At 44.1% G+C, this 19,301-nt stretch overlaps 1 protein-coding gene across 19 annotated transcripts in view; it reads left to right on the top strand.

Moving 5' to 3' along the window:
* Positions 1–19,301, top strand: part of Depdc5 (DEP domain containing 5, GATOR1 subcomplex subunit) — a 121,106-nt gene that overhangs the window by 89,295 nt on the left and 12,510 nt on the right. For 10 of the 19 annotated variants that reach the window (XM_075944017.1, XM_075944011.1, XM_075944015.1 and 7 more), the window contains 5 exons: positions 3,999–4,150; positions 7,497–7,574; positions 8,318–8,450; positions 12,695–12,803; positions 15,208–15,435. In XM_075944017.1, the coding sequence (XP_075800132.1) occupies positions 3,999–4,150; positions 7,497–7,574; positions 8,318–8,450; positions 12,695–12,803; positions 15,208–15,435 (700 nt within the window). Of the gene's footprint in view, positions 1–3,998; positions 4,151–7,496; positions 7,575–8,317; positions 8,451–12,694; positions 12,828–15,207; positions 15,436–19,301 lie in introns of all 19 variants that reach the window. The other 9 variants (XM_075944018.1, XM_075944009.1, XM_075944004.1 and 6 more) reach the window with 2 other exon arrangements.

Genomic DNA, 19,301 nt, shown 5'->3' with positions numbered 1-19,301 from the left:
CACAACCATCTGTAATGGAGTCTTCTGACCTGCAGGAATACACACAGACAGAATATTGTATACATAATAAATAATAAAATATTTTTAAAAAATACTGGGAGAAAAAATTATGTCTATTCTGAATACGTACAGACCTCTAAGTGGTGTAGTGCAGCAGCCGCTGTCATAACTGTTCTCTGTATTAGGTACTCTCCGTCATTAGAGATGACCTAAACTCATGCACGTGTGTCCAGCCTGCAGCCCGTGGCTGCCTATGCTGCAGGACAGCTGTGGATGAGTTCTATCTGACACAAAGTCAGAAACCTGAAGCATTAGGAGATTTTTAATTTTTTAAAATTCTGTGTTTTGTTTAAACTGTGCTGTGTAAGTCTAGAGTGTGGCTTTGAGGACGACAGTGCTATATTGAAATATCAGAAGGTTGACATGTGACTCATGCAGGATGATTTGCAAAGGTATGCAAATACTATGATCATCACGGGATTTGTTTGGTTTGGTTTTGGTTTTGGTTTTTTGAGACATGGTTTCTCTTTGTCGCCCAGGCTGGGCTGAAACACACTCTGTAGACCAGGCTGGCTTCAAACTCAAGAAATCCACCTGCCTCTGCCTCCCAAGTGCTGGAATTAAAGGTGTGTGCCACCACCTTCCGGCCATCCATGGGATTTTATTTCCGGGGGTATTGGTGACTTGGCACCAAAGGGTAACTATTAGTATTGAAGCTGAATTATGTCAAGTTAATGCGTATTTGTTTATTACTCGTTGGTAATTTCATATATGAATATAGTATATTTAGGTCATAGCCATTCATTCTCCCCTTCCACCTTCATCCCTCTTGTAACTTTCATGTCAAAGTCCTTTTTTAAAATAACCTATCAAATCCAATTAGTGCTTCCTCCCTCCCCACATAAAAATGTGCCTAGATGAGGGAAATTCAAGAAAAGAAAAAGCATTATAGGGTAAGACCTTGTAAAGCAGCTAGAACGTTGTACTAAATTCAACTCTAAGCCTCCAGTAGCCGAAGAATATGGGAACTATCTTTCTAAGACTCGGAGTAGTCAGACAAAAATGACAAAGTTTTCAGGGAAACAACTTTTTTTTGGTATTACACTCTGAGCAAAATGTGCATCCACGAAAGATAGACTGTGTAATACAGAGCAGGAATCTGGCCTACCATTTGCTTTTTAAGTAAAGTTTTATTGGGAAAGAGCCTCCTCCTACCCTGCCCTCTTTTTTTGTTTGTTTGTTTGGTTTTTCGAGACAGGGTTTCTCTGTGGCTTTGGAGCCTGTCCTGGAACTAGCTCTGTAGACCAGGCTGGTCTCGAACTCACAGAGATCCACCTGCCTCTGCCTCCCGAGTGCTGGGATTAAAGGCGTGCGGCTTTTTTTCTTAAGACATGGTCTGACATAGCACACCCAGTCTGGCCTAGAGCTTGCTTACCATGTAGCAGAGGATGGTACTGATCAGTTGATCTCCTGTCTCTGCTTCCTGAGTGATGGAATTACATGTGTTCCTCACCGTGCCCAGCACTTTTTGTTTTCTAAGGTTGGTTGGTTTTTTGTTCACATATGGCTGCTTCAGTATTTCTTGTGAAGGGCTGAGTAGTAGTGACAACAGAGATGTCGCTCACTGTTGTCTGAGGTTTCTGTCCTCCTACCAGGTCCCACAGCTGTTTTGCCCCAAAGAAATCACTCAGAGGTCTACCTTAATCATAAACTGATTGGCCCATTAGCTCAGGCTTCTTATTAACTCTTGTAACTTATATTAACCCATTATTCTTGTCTATGTTAGCCACATGGCTCGGTACCTTTTTTAGCAGGGTAGTCACATCTTCCTTCTGTGGTTGAGACAGGACTCAGGAGGAATGGGCTTCCTCCTTCCCAGAAATGTCCTGTTTTCATTGACCCGCCTCTACTTCCTGTCTGGTTGTCCCACCTATACTTCCTGCCTGACTACTGGCCAATCAGCATTTATTTAAAACATAATTGACAGAATATAGACAATTGTCCCGCACCAGCTCACAAAACCCTATGTGCTTATTATCTGGAAGATTTAGTGATGACTGCTTAGCCACACCTCTGCTCCCCAAACAGCCCCATGAAAAGGACCTAGGAAGCAGGCCCCGTGAGCTACTCTTGGGTGTTCAGTTCTGGGCCCGGTCTCCCTTACTTATTTAGCTTGTTCTGCTTTAGTGTTAGAGCGTAGTACCTGTCCTAAGCCTTCATGGTTGTGCACAGGTGGTGAGTGGTTATTGCAGGCTGCCTCCTGTGGTACTTCCTCTGGGCATTTATGTCACCCATGGAAGTCTACATAGTTGACTTTTTCTTGTTTTGTTTTGCTTTGCTTTTTAAGTCATTGAGCCTTGCTTGCAAGAAAGCACAGTGGTTCTTTTGGAGCCAGAGCATTTTTTTAATCTCCTGGGACAGCTGGTAATATCTAGAAGTTTTTTTGACACATCTATGGCTAGTTTTACTGGCATCTAATGTGGGAGTGGGGCTGCTGCTCAGCATCCTACAGCGCACAGGCCACCCTGTGACAAAGCCTCGTTTGATCCCAAGTGGCAATAGTACTGAGATGGCAAGCTGTTTTAGAAACAGTAATATTTACATCATCTAACAAGATATCTGATAATACAAGGATGTCTGAAGGATGTATTAAGAACTGTCAGTTAAGGCTTTTATTCTTTTTTAGAAGTACTCTGAAAGGCGTAGCCATTCTTTGTAAACATTTGTCTTTGTCTGCAGCGGGGATTTTAGGTGTGTTAGGACCCTTAAAGGAAATGAGGCAGGTAGACTACTTTCCTGAGCAGCCTCCTCAGCAGGCTCAGTGAAATCTGCCACTTGGGGGCTGGGGTGGGACTAATTAGGAAACTGTGAGGGATCAGCATTTTAAGGTGGAACACCCACTGAGATGGGGTTTTAGCCAGTGAGATAAGGAGCCACAGGACAACAGAACTCACAGTGCTATACAGATAAGGTTATTTGATTGGAAGGGTAGACTTGGTGAACAGTTGGTGTTGTGTTGAGATCACAAGTCAGCTATATGTTCTGTAGAGTTCACAGCGTGATAGTGCAGAGATGTTCAAGATTTCAGAGTAGCAGGTTAGCAAGGTTGGAACTGTTTTTTAGGAAGATGCAAATGGGCGTGGCTCATAGGTGGTTTTCAGGAAAAGGGATGCTTTTGTAGTGCCAGTTAGGATCCTGTCCAGCCTTCTCAGATGGAGGGGGAACCTGGCCTAGTGCATGGAATTTCCCAAGAGGAGGACAGAGGACTAGGCCTCTCTCAGGATGAAGCTAGAGGAGAGAACTTACAAATGCCTCTGAGGTTTGAACCTGGGCTGTCAGAAAGCTAAATGCACCACTGACAGATCCAGGAAAGGGGTGGGAAGGCTGAGTCATCATGGATGGGAGGTCCCTCCTAGGACACCAACCCTCCTCTCAGTCTTCTTGGGGGGTGATTTTGACTTCTGTGCTTTGACTTTTCTTTGTTTTGAGACAGGGTCTCATTGTGTAGCGCTAGCTGACCTAGAACTCTGTGTAGATCAGGCTGGCCTCAAACTCAGAGATCCGCCTGCCAACAAATGCTGGGATTAAAGGGGTGTACTGCTTTGCCTAGCCTTCTGTGTTCTTTTTATGGGAAATTTCCTTTGGTGTCTGCCAGTTTTTTGGTTTGAATCTGGTACTGAAGTGGTTGCTTTGGTTTTAGGATTATTGTGATTGCCTGGCCTCTGTCTGCCTTGGTTTAGAGGGTGTAAATCCTTAATTTCTCTGACAAGGCAATGTACCAGGTCTGGGTTTGGTCCCTAGACTCCTTTGACTTTCCTAACAGGGACCAGTGGGGACTGAGAATGGGAGGAATGGAACAAACCATATGTGTAAATAGTTTTAATGTATGTGAATGAATATCTATCTAATGTCTGTTGACTTAATAAACCGGGATAATTTATTTACTGTTACTTTTGATTAATTTTAGATCTATCTGCTAATTTTTTACCCTTTTGCAGGCATCTGTGGACCAAACAGCTGCTCTGGTATCAGACGGTGCCAGTTTGGGGGTCAGCACATGCCAGTCCCTGGATAGAGGTAGCAACCAGACCCTTGGGAACTCCCAGAACATAGGAGAACAGGCCTTTCCCTCTGCAAACTCTGACTGCAGGTGAGCTTCAGAACGACAAACTGATGGTACTGTTGGTTGGGGCAAGTTCAACCAAGAGCACAGAGGTTGCGAGTCCAGAGCTCTGGGTCATGTTCTAGCTGCCACAGATAATATGTGGGACTCCGAAGGGGTCAGTCTTTACAGCCAAGTGGCAAGGCGGGGATCTGTGTTCTCTCAGTGACACAGAAAGTGTCAGACACGATGTCAGTTCTAGTCACTATGGTGCCCAAAGCATGGCGCTTTGCACAGGATGGCTCGCAATCAGCAAGGAAATGCACTAACACCGGGTGAGTCACACTGGGTGAACGAGGCCTTTCTCTTCCTGTCCCTCATCTGCTTAGTAAATATCCTGGCTTTTTTTTTTTTTTAAAGTCAGGGTCTGTTTATTATGTAGGTCTGGCTGTCCTAGAAGTCACTCAGTACGTAGACCAGGCTGACCTCAAACTCTACACACACACACACACACACACACACACACAGAGTGATTTTGTGATTTTTTTTTTAAAGGTAAGAGTATTTTTTAAATTTTTAATCAGGCTGGGCGGTGGTGGCGCATGCCTTTAATCCCAGCACTTGGGAGGTAGAGGCAGGCGGATCGCTGGGAGTTCGAGGCCAGCCTGGTCTACAAGAGCTAGTTCTGGGATTGGCACCAAAGCTACAGAGAAACCCTGTCTCAAAAAACCAAAAAAAAAAAAAATTTTTTTTATCAGGATCTAGGCATGTAGTGCACACCTTTAGTTTCAGGATTTAGGAGGCAGAGGTCTGTGGATCTCTGAGTTCAAAGGCCAGCCTAATCTACAGAGTGAGTTTCAGGATAGCCTGGGCTATACAGAGAAATTCTGTCTTGAGATCCTCCTCCACCCCACAGTTGTTTTTTTTTTTTTCAGTCAGGGTCTTGGGAATACACCTCATTTGGTAGAGTGCTTTCCTAGCACGCATGAAGCTCTGAGTTCTAGCCCCTGTGTTTTCTTAAATTAGGCATGGTGTCACGTAGCTATAATTCCTGCACTTGTCAAACAAAAGCAGGAGGGGCAGTTCAAGATCATTCCTGGCTACATAGTGCGTTTGAGGTCAACATGGGGTGTATGAGACTTGTCTCAAGGGAAAAAAATGAAAAAAAAAAACAGACACCCACCCACAGGGTAATTGTACATGTTTATGGCCCTAGGTTTTGATGCCATTGTCAGTTTTGAGAAACATTCTTTCTTTCTTGGCTGTGGGTGGCAGGTCTACTTACTCTGTTCTTCGTGCCTCTCTGTACTGACTGAGCAGATTTAGCTATATGATCTGAGAAACTTGACTTTTACACCGCTTTCCCTGAGAGCAGCCAGTGCTCTTGGATGGATACCCACGAGTTAGTCCCTGTCGGCAGTCTCTGATTTTCCTTATGCTGTAAGCTCTGGACTACTTCTGCCTCCACTGCATCCACCACTGAGTGTTCATTCTGGCTAGGAGAGGTGATGCTTGCTCAGTCCTGACTTTCCTGCTCTACCTCTCTCCCTGCTGCCTTTAGTCCTGGCCATGAAGGAGATTGGAGTGGTTGCTCAGTGTGCATGAGGAGAGTATAGCCGTGTGCTTCCTCGCTGCTCAGGAGGGTAGAGAGGGAGGCTTTTGTCTGCTTTTGGAAGAAAAGAAGGCCTGGAGTGTAGGCTAGAGGTGAGAAGACCTGCAAAAGCAGGACCCCTGACCAAAAGTGATACTGTGTACACTCCTTGTCATGGTAGGAACTTAGTAGCATTGGATTCAGCTGCATTGGGAGAAGCTGAGTTCCCTGCCTTTGAAGGTATTCGCAAATGGAAGGCCTTCTCTTGACTAGACACTTGAACTCAGATGCAGGATTTGAAGGAAATTCTCTTCAAAGGCTTTTTTTTTTTTTTTTTTTTTTTTTTTTTGGTTTTTCGAGACAGGGTTTCTCTGTGGCTTTGGAGCCTGTCCTGGAACTAGTGGAACTAGCTCTGTAGACCAGGCTGGTCTCGAACTCACAGAGATCCGCCTGCCTCTGCCTCCCTAGTGCTGGGATTAAAGGCGTGCGCCACCACCGCCCGGCTCTCTTCAAAGGCTTTTGAAGGCTTTTTTCAACCCTGAGATTTTGGTTTTAGGTTTTTATTGTCATGCTGGGGATTAACACAAGGCCTGAGAATCTGAAATGCTGCCAAACCCCCTGCCTCCCAAAATAAGCATCCAGAAGACTGAGGAAGAGAAGAAAGGGAGGAGTTTGAGGAGTTTCTGATTGAGATCCATAACTAACTAGTTAGGTTGGTGGGGCCATTCAGCTGCTGAATATTAATCTCTTACCTCTTCACCCCCATTGATATAATAGATCTTCCCACGTAGCCTAAGTTGATCTCAAACTCATGATTCTCCCAGTCCAACCTCTGGAGTGCTGGGATTATAGGCAGGCGCCACCACAGCTGGCTTAAGCATGTCACCATCAAGGCAGAACTTGGGCAGCAGGTGGTGCAAAGAGCAGGACTTTGGGAATGTGACTCACTTGAATGAAATCTGGATTCCAGTGCTTCCCAACTCTTGTACCTTCACTAGTTTGGTTAGCTAATCTGACTCGCTTCAGCGTTGACTACATTTTAGGCACCACGTATATCAGTCTTGTGCCTTGTTTTACATATGGTAGCCCCTCACTATCCTGAAAGACATGAATAACACTGTCCCTGTTTTCAGGTAAAGAAATAAAAATCAAGAAAATCCAGGGGTCCTACAGCTGATTAGTGATAATTCTTAGGTTCTTTCCTCTAAGTTCTCAACTAAATTATCATGCTGCAACTCTTTGATTGGCCTAGGCTAAGTAACATGTGAGAGGCTGCAGGCAAAATCAGAGCAGCCTAAGTCTTCTAGGAAGCAATATTAATGGAGGTAAAGATGTGTCTCTGCTTAGGAGCTGTCATGCTCTTCAGAGGACATAAGCTGAGTCCCAGTACCCAGATAGGTGGCCCAGGGCTGCCTGTAACTCAGTTTCAGGGGATCCAGAGCCTTCCTCTGACTTCCACAGGCAAGAATATAAATAAAAGAATAAAAATGAAAGAGAAATGTGATTGAGAGGGAGATGCTTTTTTAAAAAGGGTGCTGTGTTTAGATACAAAATCACTTTTGCCTTTTTAAAATGTGTATACATACTTGGAAATAGGAATGCATTGTGAGCTAGCCTCTGGATACAACAATCCAGAATTTTCCCTGACTGTCTTCAGTTTCAATACTGTCCTGGTATCTGACTCCAGAAGAAGCAGAGGTAATGTGGGCTAGTTTCATGTAGAGGAAGAACACTTGTTCACCACAGCCCACAGCACTGAAACCAAAACCCACTCTTGTTGCTTTGTTACATTCTGTGTCACAGCTCTCAGCAGCACGCAGCAAGCTCTCTGACATCATCCTCTACCCTGGTGGAGATTCTGGAAGCCATGAAGCATCCCTCGTAAGTGACTAAGCACATTTATGAAGCAAGGGCAGAAGGTACCTGAGGGAAGGGTTGCCATGATGGTGTGGGTGGGTAGATTACACCTTATTCTGCCACTTACCATCTGTGAGATTTGGACAAGTCACCTGACCTCCCTGAGCCTCTGCTACCTTGGTTATACAATGAGATTTTGTTTGGTTGGTTTTTGTTTTTGTTTTTCAAGACAGGGTTTACTCTGTGAAACAGCCCTGGCTGTCCTGGAGATCGCTCTGTAGACCAGACTGCCCTTGAACTCACAGAGATCTGCCTGTGTCTGCCTCCCCAGTGCTGGGATTAAAGGTGTAAAATGAGATTTTTTTTTTTAAGTTACATGTTATGTACTGATTTGTGAGGAGCTGTATGCCACAGTATATGTGGAAGTCAGAGGACAACCTGCAGGAGTTGATCCTTTCCTTCCAGATGTGGCTACCGGAAATTGAACTTAAGTTGTTAGGTTTGGTGGCAGGCACCTTTATGTACTGAGCATTTTGCCAGTCCTTACCATGAGTTTTTACACACATGATTAATGAAATGATTAAATTCTTACATGAAGTACCTAGTATAATGCCTGACAGATCATGGAGATTTCCCTCAGCCTAGGAGTTCTATGGAGAATCCTCCTTTCAGACAGTACATGCTCTTGTGGAGAGCCCTTACGTCTCATCTTTTCTTTTTCCTTATTGCCGCTGGGCACGTATTTCCTGCTTGCTCATGGAATTCAGGACAGGAGTCCAGCTGCTCTCTGAGCAGAAAGGCCTTGCACCCTGCTGCTTCATCAGTGCTGAGGTGGTGCACTGGCTGATGAACAATGTGGAGGGGGTCCAGACGCAGGCGATGGCCATCGACATCATGCAGGTGAGACAGCGGGGAGGGCTCTTCTGCCCAGATCATTGTAATGAGGGTCTGTCATGGAAGTATTCAGCCATGACAGTAAAGAGGCTTTCAGGTTGGGCTGAGGCCTGTCTGGAGCTAATGAAAGGACAAGTCTCCTTGCAGAGATACTTTGAAGACCTTAGGGTTAGCCGCGGTAGCACAAGCCCCCTACAGCACTGAGGAAGTGGAGGCAGGAGGATCATAAGCTAGAAGCCATCCTAGTCTACATGGTAAGACTCTGTCTTAGAAATGTATAAACAGGTCACGTGCATGCACGCGTGCTTTGACTTTAAAATCTGCCAGGATTTATTGTCTGCGCTGACAAATTCTGGACAGAGTCTCTATGTTCTTGTCCCTCAGATAAATATCTATGAAGGACTTCCTTCCTTCCTTCCTCCCTCCCTCCTTCCCTCCCTCCCTCCCTCCCTCCCTCCCTCCCTCCCTCCCTCCCTCCCTTCCTTCCTTCCCTCCTCCCTCCCCCCTTCCCTCCCTCCCTCTCTCTCTCTTTATTGATTTTTCGGGACAGGGTTTTTCTGTAGCTTTGGAGCCTGTCCTGGAACCCACTCTGTAGACCAGGCTGACCTCAAACTCACAGAGATCCGCCTCTGCCTCTGCCTCTTCCTCCCAAGTGCTGGGATTAAAGGTGTGCTCCCCAACCCCAAGCCCAGTTTTGTCCTGATTATACCTGTGTGTCCAAGTCCCAAGGCTGAATTCCAGGTTCTGCATCAGAGGCTTCTTCACATAGTAAGTAGTACAAGGCACCAGACTTAGGAGTCACTTCATCTTGTGTGTTTTGTGCCTGGATGGGTCTCCCCTAAGTGCTCATTTCCATATACACATAGTAGACACTTAGGATATTATTGCCAAGTTCAATTCACTGTTGAGTGAACTAAGCAGAGGAATGAATTAGGTCAGGTTGACTGAGCTGGTTCTAGGTGTCCTGTCCATACTGAGGCTTATAGTAGAAAGCCGGATAGTTTGTTGGCCAGCTGTCTTGTCATCATTGCACTGGAAAGTTAATAACTATCTGAATAAGAATGTGGCTGTTGTTTCGCTCTTTATAGGCCTTAACACGCTATTTTACATAGCTTTCCCCTGGTAAACCCCATCTCCTTGAGAATATAATCTTCTTATTGATAAAGTGAAATAAGCTGGAAGTACATAGATCAACATGGATAAAAATGTCAGAAGCACGCTATCAATAACAAGTTGGTAAAATACTAGGATTATTTAAATTTAAAATACTGTAAAACACCTCATTCTCATGTCAACACATATCTATATAAAACCTTTTTAAAAATATTTAGATACATAAAATAAACATAAAGTAACAGTAACATAAAATAAACAAATCTTGGGACTGAAGAGAGATGGCTCATTGGTTCAGAGTTCTTGTTGCTCTTCCAGAGGACCAAAATTTGGTTCCCAGCATCCACATCAGGGGGCTTGCAACCACCTATGACTCCAGCTCGAGAGGATCCAATACATATAAATAAATCTTTAAAACAAATAAAACAGAAAAACTTAAATATTAAAAACATGCTTGAGAATATTGCTTGTATTAGTTCTGTTGTGTATACATACCACATTTCTTTATGTAGTTCTCCACTGGTGGACACTTCATGTGTCTTTAACTCAGCTTCTGTGAATGGCGCTGCAGTAATCATTGCTGTGCAGGTGCTATGCTGTGCTGCCTTGGGGTCCTTTGGGTAAATCTCCACAAGTGATGTAGCTGGGTCATATGGTGGACCCTCCATACGGATTTCCACGGCTGGAGTAGGTTTCGTTCTCCCAGCAGTGTATAGGGTCCCCTTTGCCCTCATCTTTTGTTACTTGCTTTATCAATTTTTAATCTGTGTTTTGTGTGTGTGTGTGTGTGAGTTAATATATGTATGTGTGCCACATGTGTGCAGATGCCAGAAGAGGGTGTCACATCTGGAATTGGGGTTACAGGTAGTTGTGAACTGCCATGTGGGTGCTGGGATTCAAACCCAGGTCTTCTGCAAAAGCCACCTTAACCACTGAGCCATCTTTAGAGAACCTTTGCCTGTTTTTCCTTATACTTGTGATTTTTTTCTTAAGATTTATTTCTTCTTCTTTGTGTGTCTGTCTGTAGGCAGATGAATGCAGGTACTCACAGAGGCCAGAAGAGGGTGTTAGGTCACCTGACATGAGTGCTAGGGCTGAGCGTGGGTCTCTTCAGCTCATTACCTCCTGCCTCTGCCTCCCCAAACACTGGATGGCAGGGGCATGAACCAGACCCACTCATAAAGACTGCCTGCTCACCAGGGCAAGGTAGACTCTATATGTAGTTTTTGTTGTTTGTTTTTTAATGTAAAACATTTTATGTGTCTGGGTGTTTTCCTTACTGTATGTCTGTGCACCACATATGCACCTAGTGTCCGTGGAGGCCAGAAGAGGAAGTCAGATCCCCTGCAACTGGAGTTACAGGCAGTTGTAAACTGCCATGTGGGTGCTGGGAACCGAACCCCAGTCTTCTGAAAAAAAAAAAAAAAACAGCCATTTTGGTTTGGTTTGTTTTTGATGGGTTTTTTTTGTTGTTGTTGTTTGTTTGTTTGTTTGTTTTGTTTTGTTTTTGTTTTTCGAGACAGGGTTTCTCTGTGGCTTTGGAGCCTGTCCTGGAACTAGCTCTTGTAGACCAGGCTGACCACCACCGCTCGGCTACACTTAACCATTCTTAACAAGAGCCATTGGTCTCTCCAGCCACTCCCCATGTAGTTTTAATTCATATTTCTCTAAACATCTTTTGACATTTATTGGCCATTTGTATTTCATTTTTTGAGAATTCTATGTTCATTTCATTATTTTTTATTGATGGGGTTGTTTTATTTGTTGTTGTCTATTTTTTACCTTTAGTTCCTTTCAAATTTTAGACGTTAGTTCTCAGTCGGATGTGTGACAACAAAGGCTTTCTTCTGTCTGTGGGCCGCCCCTTCACTGCCTGCCCTGTGCTGTGCGTAGTTTCATGAGGTTCTGGTGTCAGTTGTTGGCATTATTTACTGAGTCTGTTTCAGGAAGTCCTCACCTCTGCCTAGCTAGATCTTAGGTATTTTCCCTGCCTTTTCCTCTAAGAGTTTCAGAATTCCAAGTCTTGCTTTAAAGCTCTGACCCACTGAGAGTTTTGTACAGAGTGAGATAGGAATCTACATGTGGAGATACAATTGTCCCGCACTATTTGTTGAAGACTGTCTTCAGTGGATTTTGTTTGTTTTGCCATCTTTGCAAAAATCAGGTGACTGTAACTGTTTGGGTTTCTATTTGGACCTTTTATTGTATTCCATCAGTTGGTGTTTTCTTGTGCCAGTGAAGTATGACAGTATAACTTGAAGCCAGGTGTGGAGATCCCTGTAGCATTTTTCTTTTTGCTCAGGATTCCATTGACTGTCTGTGCTTCCATATTTCCTAATTCTGTGAAGAATCTCATTGGAATTTAATGGGGATTGCATTGAGTCTATAAATTGCTTTTGGTAAGGTAGGCACTTTTCATATTAATTCTTGTAATCCATGAGCATAGGATTAAAATTTATAAGAAGAATTTGGTGACATATTTCCTTTTTTGTTTTTAGGAATGGTTTAAGACTCACTGGTCCTGGGCGGTGGTGGCACATGCCTTTAATCCCAGCACTCAGGAGACAGAGGCAGATGGATCTCTATAAGTTCAAGGCCAGCCTGGTCTACAAGAGCTAGTTCTAGGACAGGCTCCAAAGCTACAGAGAAACCCTGTCTCGAAAAGGGGACGGGGAGGTGGGAGGGGAGCAGGCACACTGGTATTAGTTCTTCAAAGGTCTGGTAGGTCACCAGTGAGTCAAGATGACCTTGAGCCCTCATCCTCCCGCCTCTACCTTCCCAGTGGGATTATAGGGGTGTGTACCACAACTCACTTTTCCTTTAGGTGTCTCGGGAGACATTCCCTCAGATGAAGAGGAACAGACTGCCTAGCAGAATGTTAAATTTATTGAAGTTAGATGGTTATCTACTTGGAGTTTTTCTCTACTTTCTGTGTGTTTGAAATGTTTGGTGAAATACATTAGTTTATAACTTGGAACAGGTTCATTTTCATATAGCATATTCTCGATGTCTAATGGGGACCAGCGGTGTGACCTCAGTTCTCTGGTCACTTACTGCCTTGACTGCTGTGCACAAGCAAGGGTTGCCTCTTTGAGATGTTACCTGTAGGAATTTCAGGTTTTCCTTGTCTCTCCTAGAAAATGCTGGAAGAGCAGCTCATAACACATGCATCTGGTGAAGCCTGGCGGACCTTCATCTATGGCTTCTATTTCTACAAGATAGTAATGGACAAAGAGCCCGATCGAGGTCAGAGCCAAAGCACATGCAGGGGCGAGTACTTTTCCTAATCTCTCACATCTCCATGCATCTTGAGCTCCATGTGTGGCTTTGTGTTTTCAGTTGACACCGACAGCCTCTTTCAGCATCTCTACATGTTTACACACGACTGAAGACAATGCTGTTTATTTAAAAAGATGATTTATTTAGCTATTTTAGAGAGAGGGGGGGGGTGTGTGTGTGTGTGCGCGCGCACGTGTGAGTGTATGAATTCAGGTACCTTCAGAGGCTAGAGGTGTTGGATCTTCCTGGAGCTGGACAGTTGTAAGACCTCTGATTTGGGTGCTGGGAACCAAACTAGTCTTCTCTAAGAGCAGCATGCACTTTTAACCACACAACCATCTCTCTAGTCCGGACAATGTTTTTACTGAGGACAGTGTTGGTGGAAATAAACCTAAAAGAGGCCAAGGTAGGGGCTGGAGAGATGGCTCAGAGGTTAAGAGCACTAACTGCTTTTCTAGAGTCCCTGACTTCAATTCCCAGCAGCCACATGGTGGCTCTCAGCCATCTGTAATGAGATCTGGTGCCTTCTTCTGGCCAGCAAGCATATAGACAGAACACTGTATACATAATAAATAAATAAATAAATAAATAAATAAATAAATAAATGTTTTAAAAATATTTTTAAAAAAAGAGGCCAAGTTACTTGGGTTTTTTTTTTTCTTTTTTTGTTTATTGTGGCTTTGTTTTTTTTCCAAAACAGGGTTTCTCTATTTAACAGCCCTGTCTGTCCTGGAACTTGCTTTGTAGGTCAGGTTGACCTTGAACTCACATAGATCTGCCTACCTCTGCCTCCCAAGTGCTGGGATTAAAGGCATGACCACCACTGCCCAGGGGAAAAAAAAAATTGAGACAGAGTTTCTTTGTGTAGCTTTAGAGCCTGTCCTGGAATTCTCTCTGTAGGCCAGGGTGGCCTGAAGTCACAGAAATTCGCCTTTCTCTGCCTCCAAGTGCTGGGGTGAAAGGCGTGCACCACCACCACCCAGCACAATTTTCTATGGATCCTATGTTGATGCTGTAACTTGCACCTTGCCTCCATTCTTCTGAGTTGGCTTTGATGACAGTGCGATGCCTCCAGTAGTGCTTCATACTTACTGGGCTTTCAGTTCCCACATACTCCTTCAAGAAGACTACCAAGTCTACCTTGTTTTCCAAGACATGTTTTAAATAGTCATTCTTTGGCATGGTTTCACATATACCCTCATCTTACTTTTAATGATTTACTTTTCTTTGTGTGTGTGTATGGTGTGTGTGTGTGTTTATATGTGTACCCCATGTGTGTGAAGGTGCCAGCAGAGACCAAAAGAAGGTGTTGGATACCCTGGAACTAGAGTTATAGGCAATTGTGAGCCACCATGTAGATGCTAGGAACTGAACCCAGGTCCTCTGCAAGAACAGCCAGTGCTCTTAACCACTAAGCCATCTCTCTAGCCTCTTCCCTTATATTCTTTAAATCATCCCCAAATTATTTATAATAACTGATAGTAAGACACTGCTCGTATTGTACGATATTGTTCAAGAAGCAAGAAAACTTTTGGTCATATTCAGTATAAATATTCTCCTGCCCCCCTGCAATAGTTTTGTGTGTGTGATCAAGTCTGTAACTGTATATATAGCTCATGAGTTCAGGAAGCTAACTGCATGTGTTTTTTTTGTTTACTGTGGTTCTGGGATCGAACTCAAGGCCTCTGCACATTAGGCAGACATTCTGCTACTTAGCAACACTGTAATTCCATCCCCTTTTAATGAAAAAAGGGAATTCTCCCATGGGGAGCAATTTCTAACATAATTTCTGGCTGCCATGGCTCTGGAGGCACCAAGGATTCAAAGCAGCCTTCATAGTGTGTGAATTTCAGATGCTTTAACTGGTTGGAAGAGACTGCCATATTGTGGTAAATCACTTCTTCATCTCTGGGTCCATACATGATATGGTATAGTTAGTGACATTCACTGTGTACTTTTGTTAACTTAGTATCGATTTTTACCTTCTATTAGAAAAAAGAAAACTAAAAACCCACAACTTTTTATTTCCTGAAATATTATAAAACTGATAAGATTTTTTAAATTGAATTAAATCTTATATAACATAAAATTAGCCTACATAACAAAAGCCATTCACAGTATTGTGCAACCACCACCTCTTTCTTGTTAGCTTTTACTGCCCAACTCCTCCCTTTCCAAACACTCCCTGAACAAGCAGTTACAGGTTTTGTGTTTCTTTCTACAAATGTCATATGTTTGGTGACATAATAGGTAGGCTTTATACCGCTTCCTTTCACTTAGCATAGTGTTTTATGGTCTATCTGTATTGCGCCATGTATCAGAAAAGCAGCGTTGTGACAGGAGATCCTCTACTCCCCCTGCTTTTTCCCAGTGGCTATGCAGCAGCCCACTGCTCCCTGGCACACAACAGGAGTGGACGACTTTGCCAGCTTCCAGCGCAAGTGGTTTGAGGTGGCCTTTGTGGCCGAAGAGCTTGTGCACTCTGAGATTCCTGCCTTCCTCCTGCCCTGGCTACCCAGTCGGCCAGCCTCTTACGCGAGCAGGCACAGCTCCTTCAGCCGAAGTTTTGGAGGACGGAGCCAGGCAGCTGCACTGCTGGGTAAGTTCTCGACCAGGTTGGAGTCTGGGAATAGCAGGTGGTTGGGGAAGGGTAGTTACTAGACATCTAGCATGTACAAGGACCTACTTAAAACCACCGGAAAATTGTTTATTTGAGAGAGGGTCTTACTGTGCAGTCCTGACTGGCCTGTTCACTTGCCTCTGCTGGATTTAAAGCAGAGGCTCTTAACCTGTGGGTTGTGACCCCTTTTATAGGGGTCACCTAAGACCACCAGAAAATACAGATACTTACATTAAGATTTATAACCGTAGCAAAATTACAGTTATGAAGTAGCGACAAAACTAGTTTATGGTTGGGGTCACCACAGCATGAGGAACTGTATGATTTAAAGGCATACATGTACCACCATGCCTAGCAAGAAAAAATATGTTTCTAAGTAAAAAACAAGAGTAAATTAAGGTATCTTATGACTGGGTGTGGTGGGCTTGCTTTTAATCCTAGTACTTGGGAAGCAGAGGCAGGAGGATCTCTGTGAGTTCAAGGACAGCCAGGACTGAAAAGAGAGATCTGTCTCAACACACACACACACACACACACACACACACACACACACACACACATACACAAAGATAATCTTTCTAGCCAGGCGTAGTTGGTGGTACAGATCAGTAATTCTAGCATTTAAGAGGCAGAAGCAGGGATTGTGAGTTTGAGGCCATCCCAGGCTGCATAGTAAGGCCCTATCTCAAATAACTAACCAATTTTATTTATTTGCTAAATAAATAAACAGGTCATAACCTCAACATTTGAATTCTTCCTCAGAAAAAAACTAAGATGACTTACGGAAGAGAAACACCTGCGTTTCACCATTGCCTGTGATTTGGTTGGGTTTTATTTGTGTTTTACTGTTGTTTTGGGGTGGCTTTTTGTTTGTTTGCTTGTTCTCTTTTTTTATTATTTTTTTAAATATTTATTTATTTATTATGTATACAATATTCTGTCTGTGTGTATATCTGCAGGCCAGAAGAGGGCACCAGATCTCATTACAGATGGTTGTGAGCCACCATGTGGTTGCTGGGAATTGAACTCAGGACCTTTGGAAGAGCAGGCAATGCTCTTAACCACTGAGCCATCTCTTCAGCCCCCCCTTGTTCTCTTTTTTTAAAACTTGTGATTCTCCTTTGGAGGTAGCAGCAGAAAGCTGTTTTGAAATGTCTAATGTTGATACATAGACCTTTGCCTTGGCCTGTTGTGGCTCCCACTTCCCATCCTTATCCTGTGTCACTGAGCTGGGAAGCTACAAAGCCACCTGAGAGTCCTGCAGATGCAGTACCACGTGCCTCCCGTTCAGGCTCACCTGAGAGTCCTGCAGATGCAGTACCACATGCCTCCCGCTCAGGCTCACCTGAGAGTCCTGCAGATGCAGTACCACATGCCTCCCGCTTAGGCTCATGCTCGGGCCTTCTTCTCAGGTTGTTGTGGCAGTCTGTTAGATCTCGGAGTCACGAGAGACTGTTGCATTCCTCTATCCAGACTGACCCCTGAACTTTTTCCAAAGCGTTCCTGATGAACATGGAGCTAGCTTCTTTTTGAAAAATTCCTTCAACTTGGCACTCGCTGTTGAGACTTGCTTCATTGTGAGAAAGCCCTAGTTGTGAGGGCTCAGCTTTAGTGTTCCTTCTCCTCTAGTGATACTGATCTGCTCTCCTAGGTCATTAATAACCCCCTAAAATGCTGACCTTGTTTCTCTTCTGGGCCTGTGCATATTGATTAGACTTCCCACGGAGCTGGCTCTACCTTTGTCCACACTAAAAGCCTGCTAGATGTGTCTGCATTATCAAATCTTACCCTGGAAACACAAAGCCAGTGATAGAGTGATTTCCACTTGGGTGTCCCCTAGACTCGCCTATTCTGCACTTAACAAACCTGATAATAGAAGATGTTCCAAGTCACTGCTGAGGTTTATCACATGCCTTTGGTTTTGTGACAGAGGTCTTTTTACCTGGAGGAATAGATACATAGTGTGCAAGTCCAGAGAACACAGCTTTCTTTGATGTGGACTGTTGAGTAAAGGGTTCCTGAGAGTGTCATAAATCAGGAACATGAAGTCCAGACAGAACCTAGCTTTAATGAACATTTTAGTATCAGAGTGACCAGTAAGGGGACCAAATGTGCCTCAAGTGTCCTTCAAGCCATGGATAGGCCTCACTTTGAGCATTAGTGAACCTCATGTCATAAGCTGGAAGGCAGGCTTAATGGGAACAGAGAAAAGAGGAGACACAAAGTGACCAGAGGAGAAGGCAATTAAGGGAGTCTATAACCCTTTCTCAGCCACATGTTTCCTGCCTGGGCTGCCATATCAGTTAGCAGACAAGGAAGCAAGGTTTTCAGAGACATGGGAGCGTGGCTGGAATCACAGGCGCTTGGCCCTTCCAGCTCCAAATCAAGCATGTTGCCCATTCTGCCTGTTCTAGCATCAGGAGAGTATCATTCAGTGCACTTGCTCATGCTCTCCTGCCTTCCAGCAGAAGCTCATTAAATTTGTTGACTTAGGAGCAAAACCCAGAGCCTAACTGACTCTTTCAGAGAAAGAAAAATTGTGAGGAGTAGGGATATAAGAGCAGATCCTGATTTATAGAAAACCTGGTGTGCTGAGTGTGGTTCGTGTCCACTGAGGTCAGAGCCCTGACTGACATGTCTGCAGTGGGGTAGGCTTCATTGTGAGCTCCCATTTACTAAGGCCTTCCTAGGATAAAAGCAGAAGAGTCATGCTTAGCGGGGTGGTGGTGGTGCACGCCTTTAATCCCAGCACTCGGGAGGCAGAGGCAGGCGGATCTCTGTGAGTTCTAGTCCAGCCTGGTCTACAAGAGCTAGTGCCAGGACAGGCTCCAAAGCTACAAGAAACCCTGTCTTGAAAAACTAAAAAAAAAAAAAAAAAAAAAAACAAGAAGTCATATTTCTTCCTCGTTGTGGTCTAGGCTGTTTTTCCCTTGTTCTGTTTGTGGGTCACTGTTCCTGAAGATCTTAGGTACAGCCTGGTTGGGTGTCTGAGTTTATGATCCTAGTTAAGATGACATCTCTCTCCCTTGTACAAGAAGGGATGGCTTGACTAAGGAGTCAAACTGCTTTATAATTGGCTAAATCTGGCTTATGGTTTGTTTATAACTGACCCTTCTACACTGTTCTTGATTTTAGTGTGTGTGTGTGCATACATGGAGGCTACAAGAGGACACTGGGTATCCTTATGTATCACTGTGTGACTTTCCAGTCCTTTGAGGCAGGATCTCTCCCTGGGGCTTGTGTTTTCTCAGCTAGGCTGCAAGCCAGCAAACCTCAGTGTCTCTGTCTCCTTTGGAGCTGGTTACAAGTATGTGGGGGCACTGGGATCTGAACTCCAGACTTCATTGATTATGCAGCACTCTTTTTTTAAAAAAAAAAAGATTATATTTATTTATCTTGTATACAGTATTCTCAGTATTCTGTCTGCATGTATGCCTGCAGGCCAGAAGAGGGCACCAGATCCCATTACAGATGGTTGTGAGCCACCATGTGGTTGCTGGGAATTGAACTCAGGATCTTTGGAAGAGCAGGCAGTGCTCTCAACGACTGAGCCATCTCTCCACCCCCGCAGCAAACACTCTTAAGTGATAACCCGTTTCTCCAACCCCCAGATTGTGTTTTTTTGAGATGAGGTTTGACTATGTAGCAAGATGTCCTCTAACATATTTTTCCTGCCTCAGCCTTCTGAATGCTAGCATTATAGGTTTAAACTACAATGTGTGGCTATAATTAACTTTCTTAAAAGGATTTTTAGCTCTCCAGTACAGCTGAACAAAGACTCCCCATAGGTCCCCTGCTCCTCTCACACCCAGCCTCCTTCACTGTCAGTCCCCACCAGAATGACA

This window comes from Microtus pennsylvanicus, chromosome 12 (genome assembly GCF_037038515.1).
Source record: "Microtus pennsylvanicus isolate mMicPen1 chromosome 12, mMicPen1.hap1, whole genome shotgun sequence".
In the NCBI taxonomy this organism is placed as follows: Eukaryota; Metazoa; Chordata; class Mammalia; order Rodentia; family Cricetidae; genus Microtus; species Microtus pennsylvanicus.
This window is presented reverse-complemented; position numbering and strand designations above follow the sequence as displayed.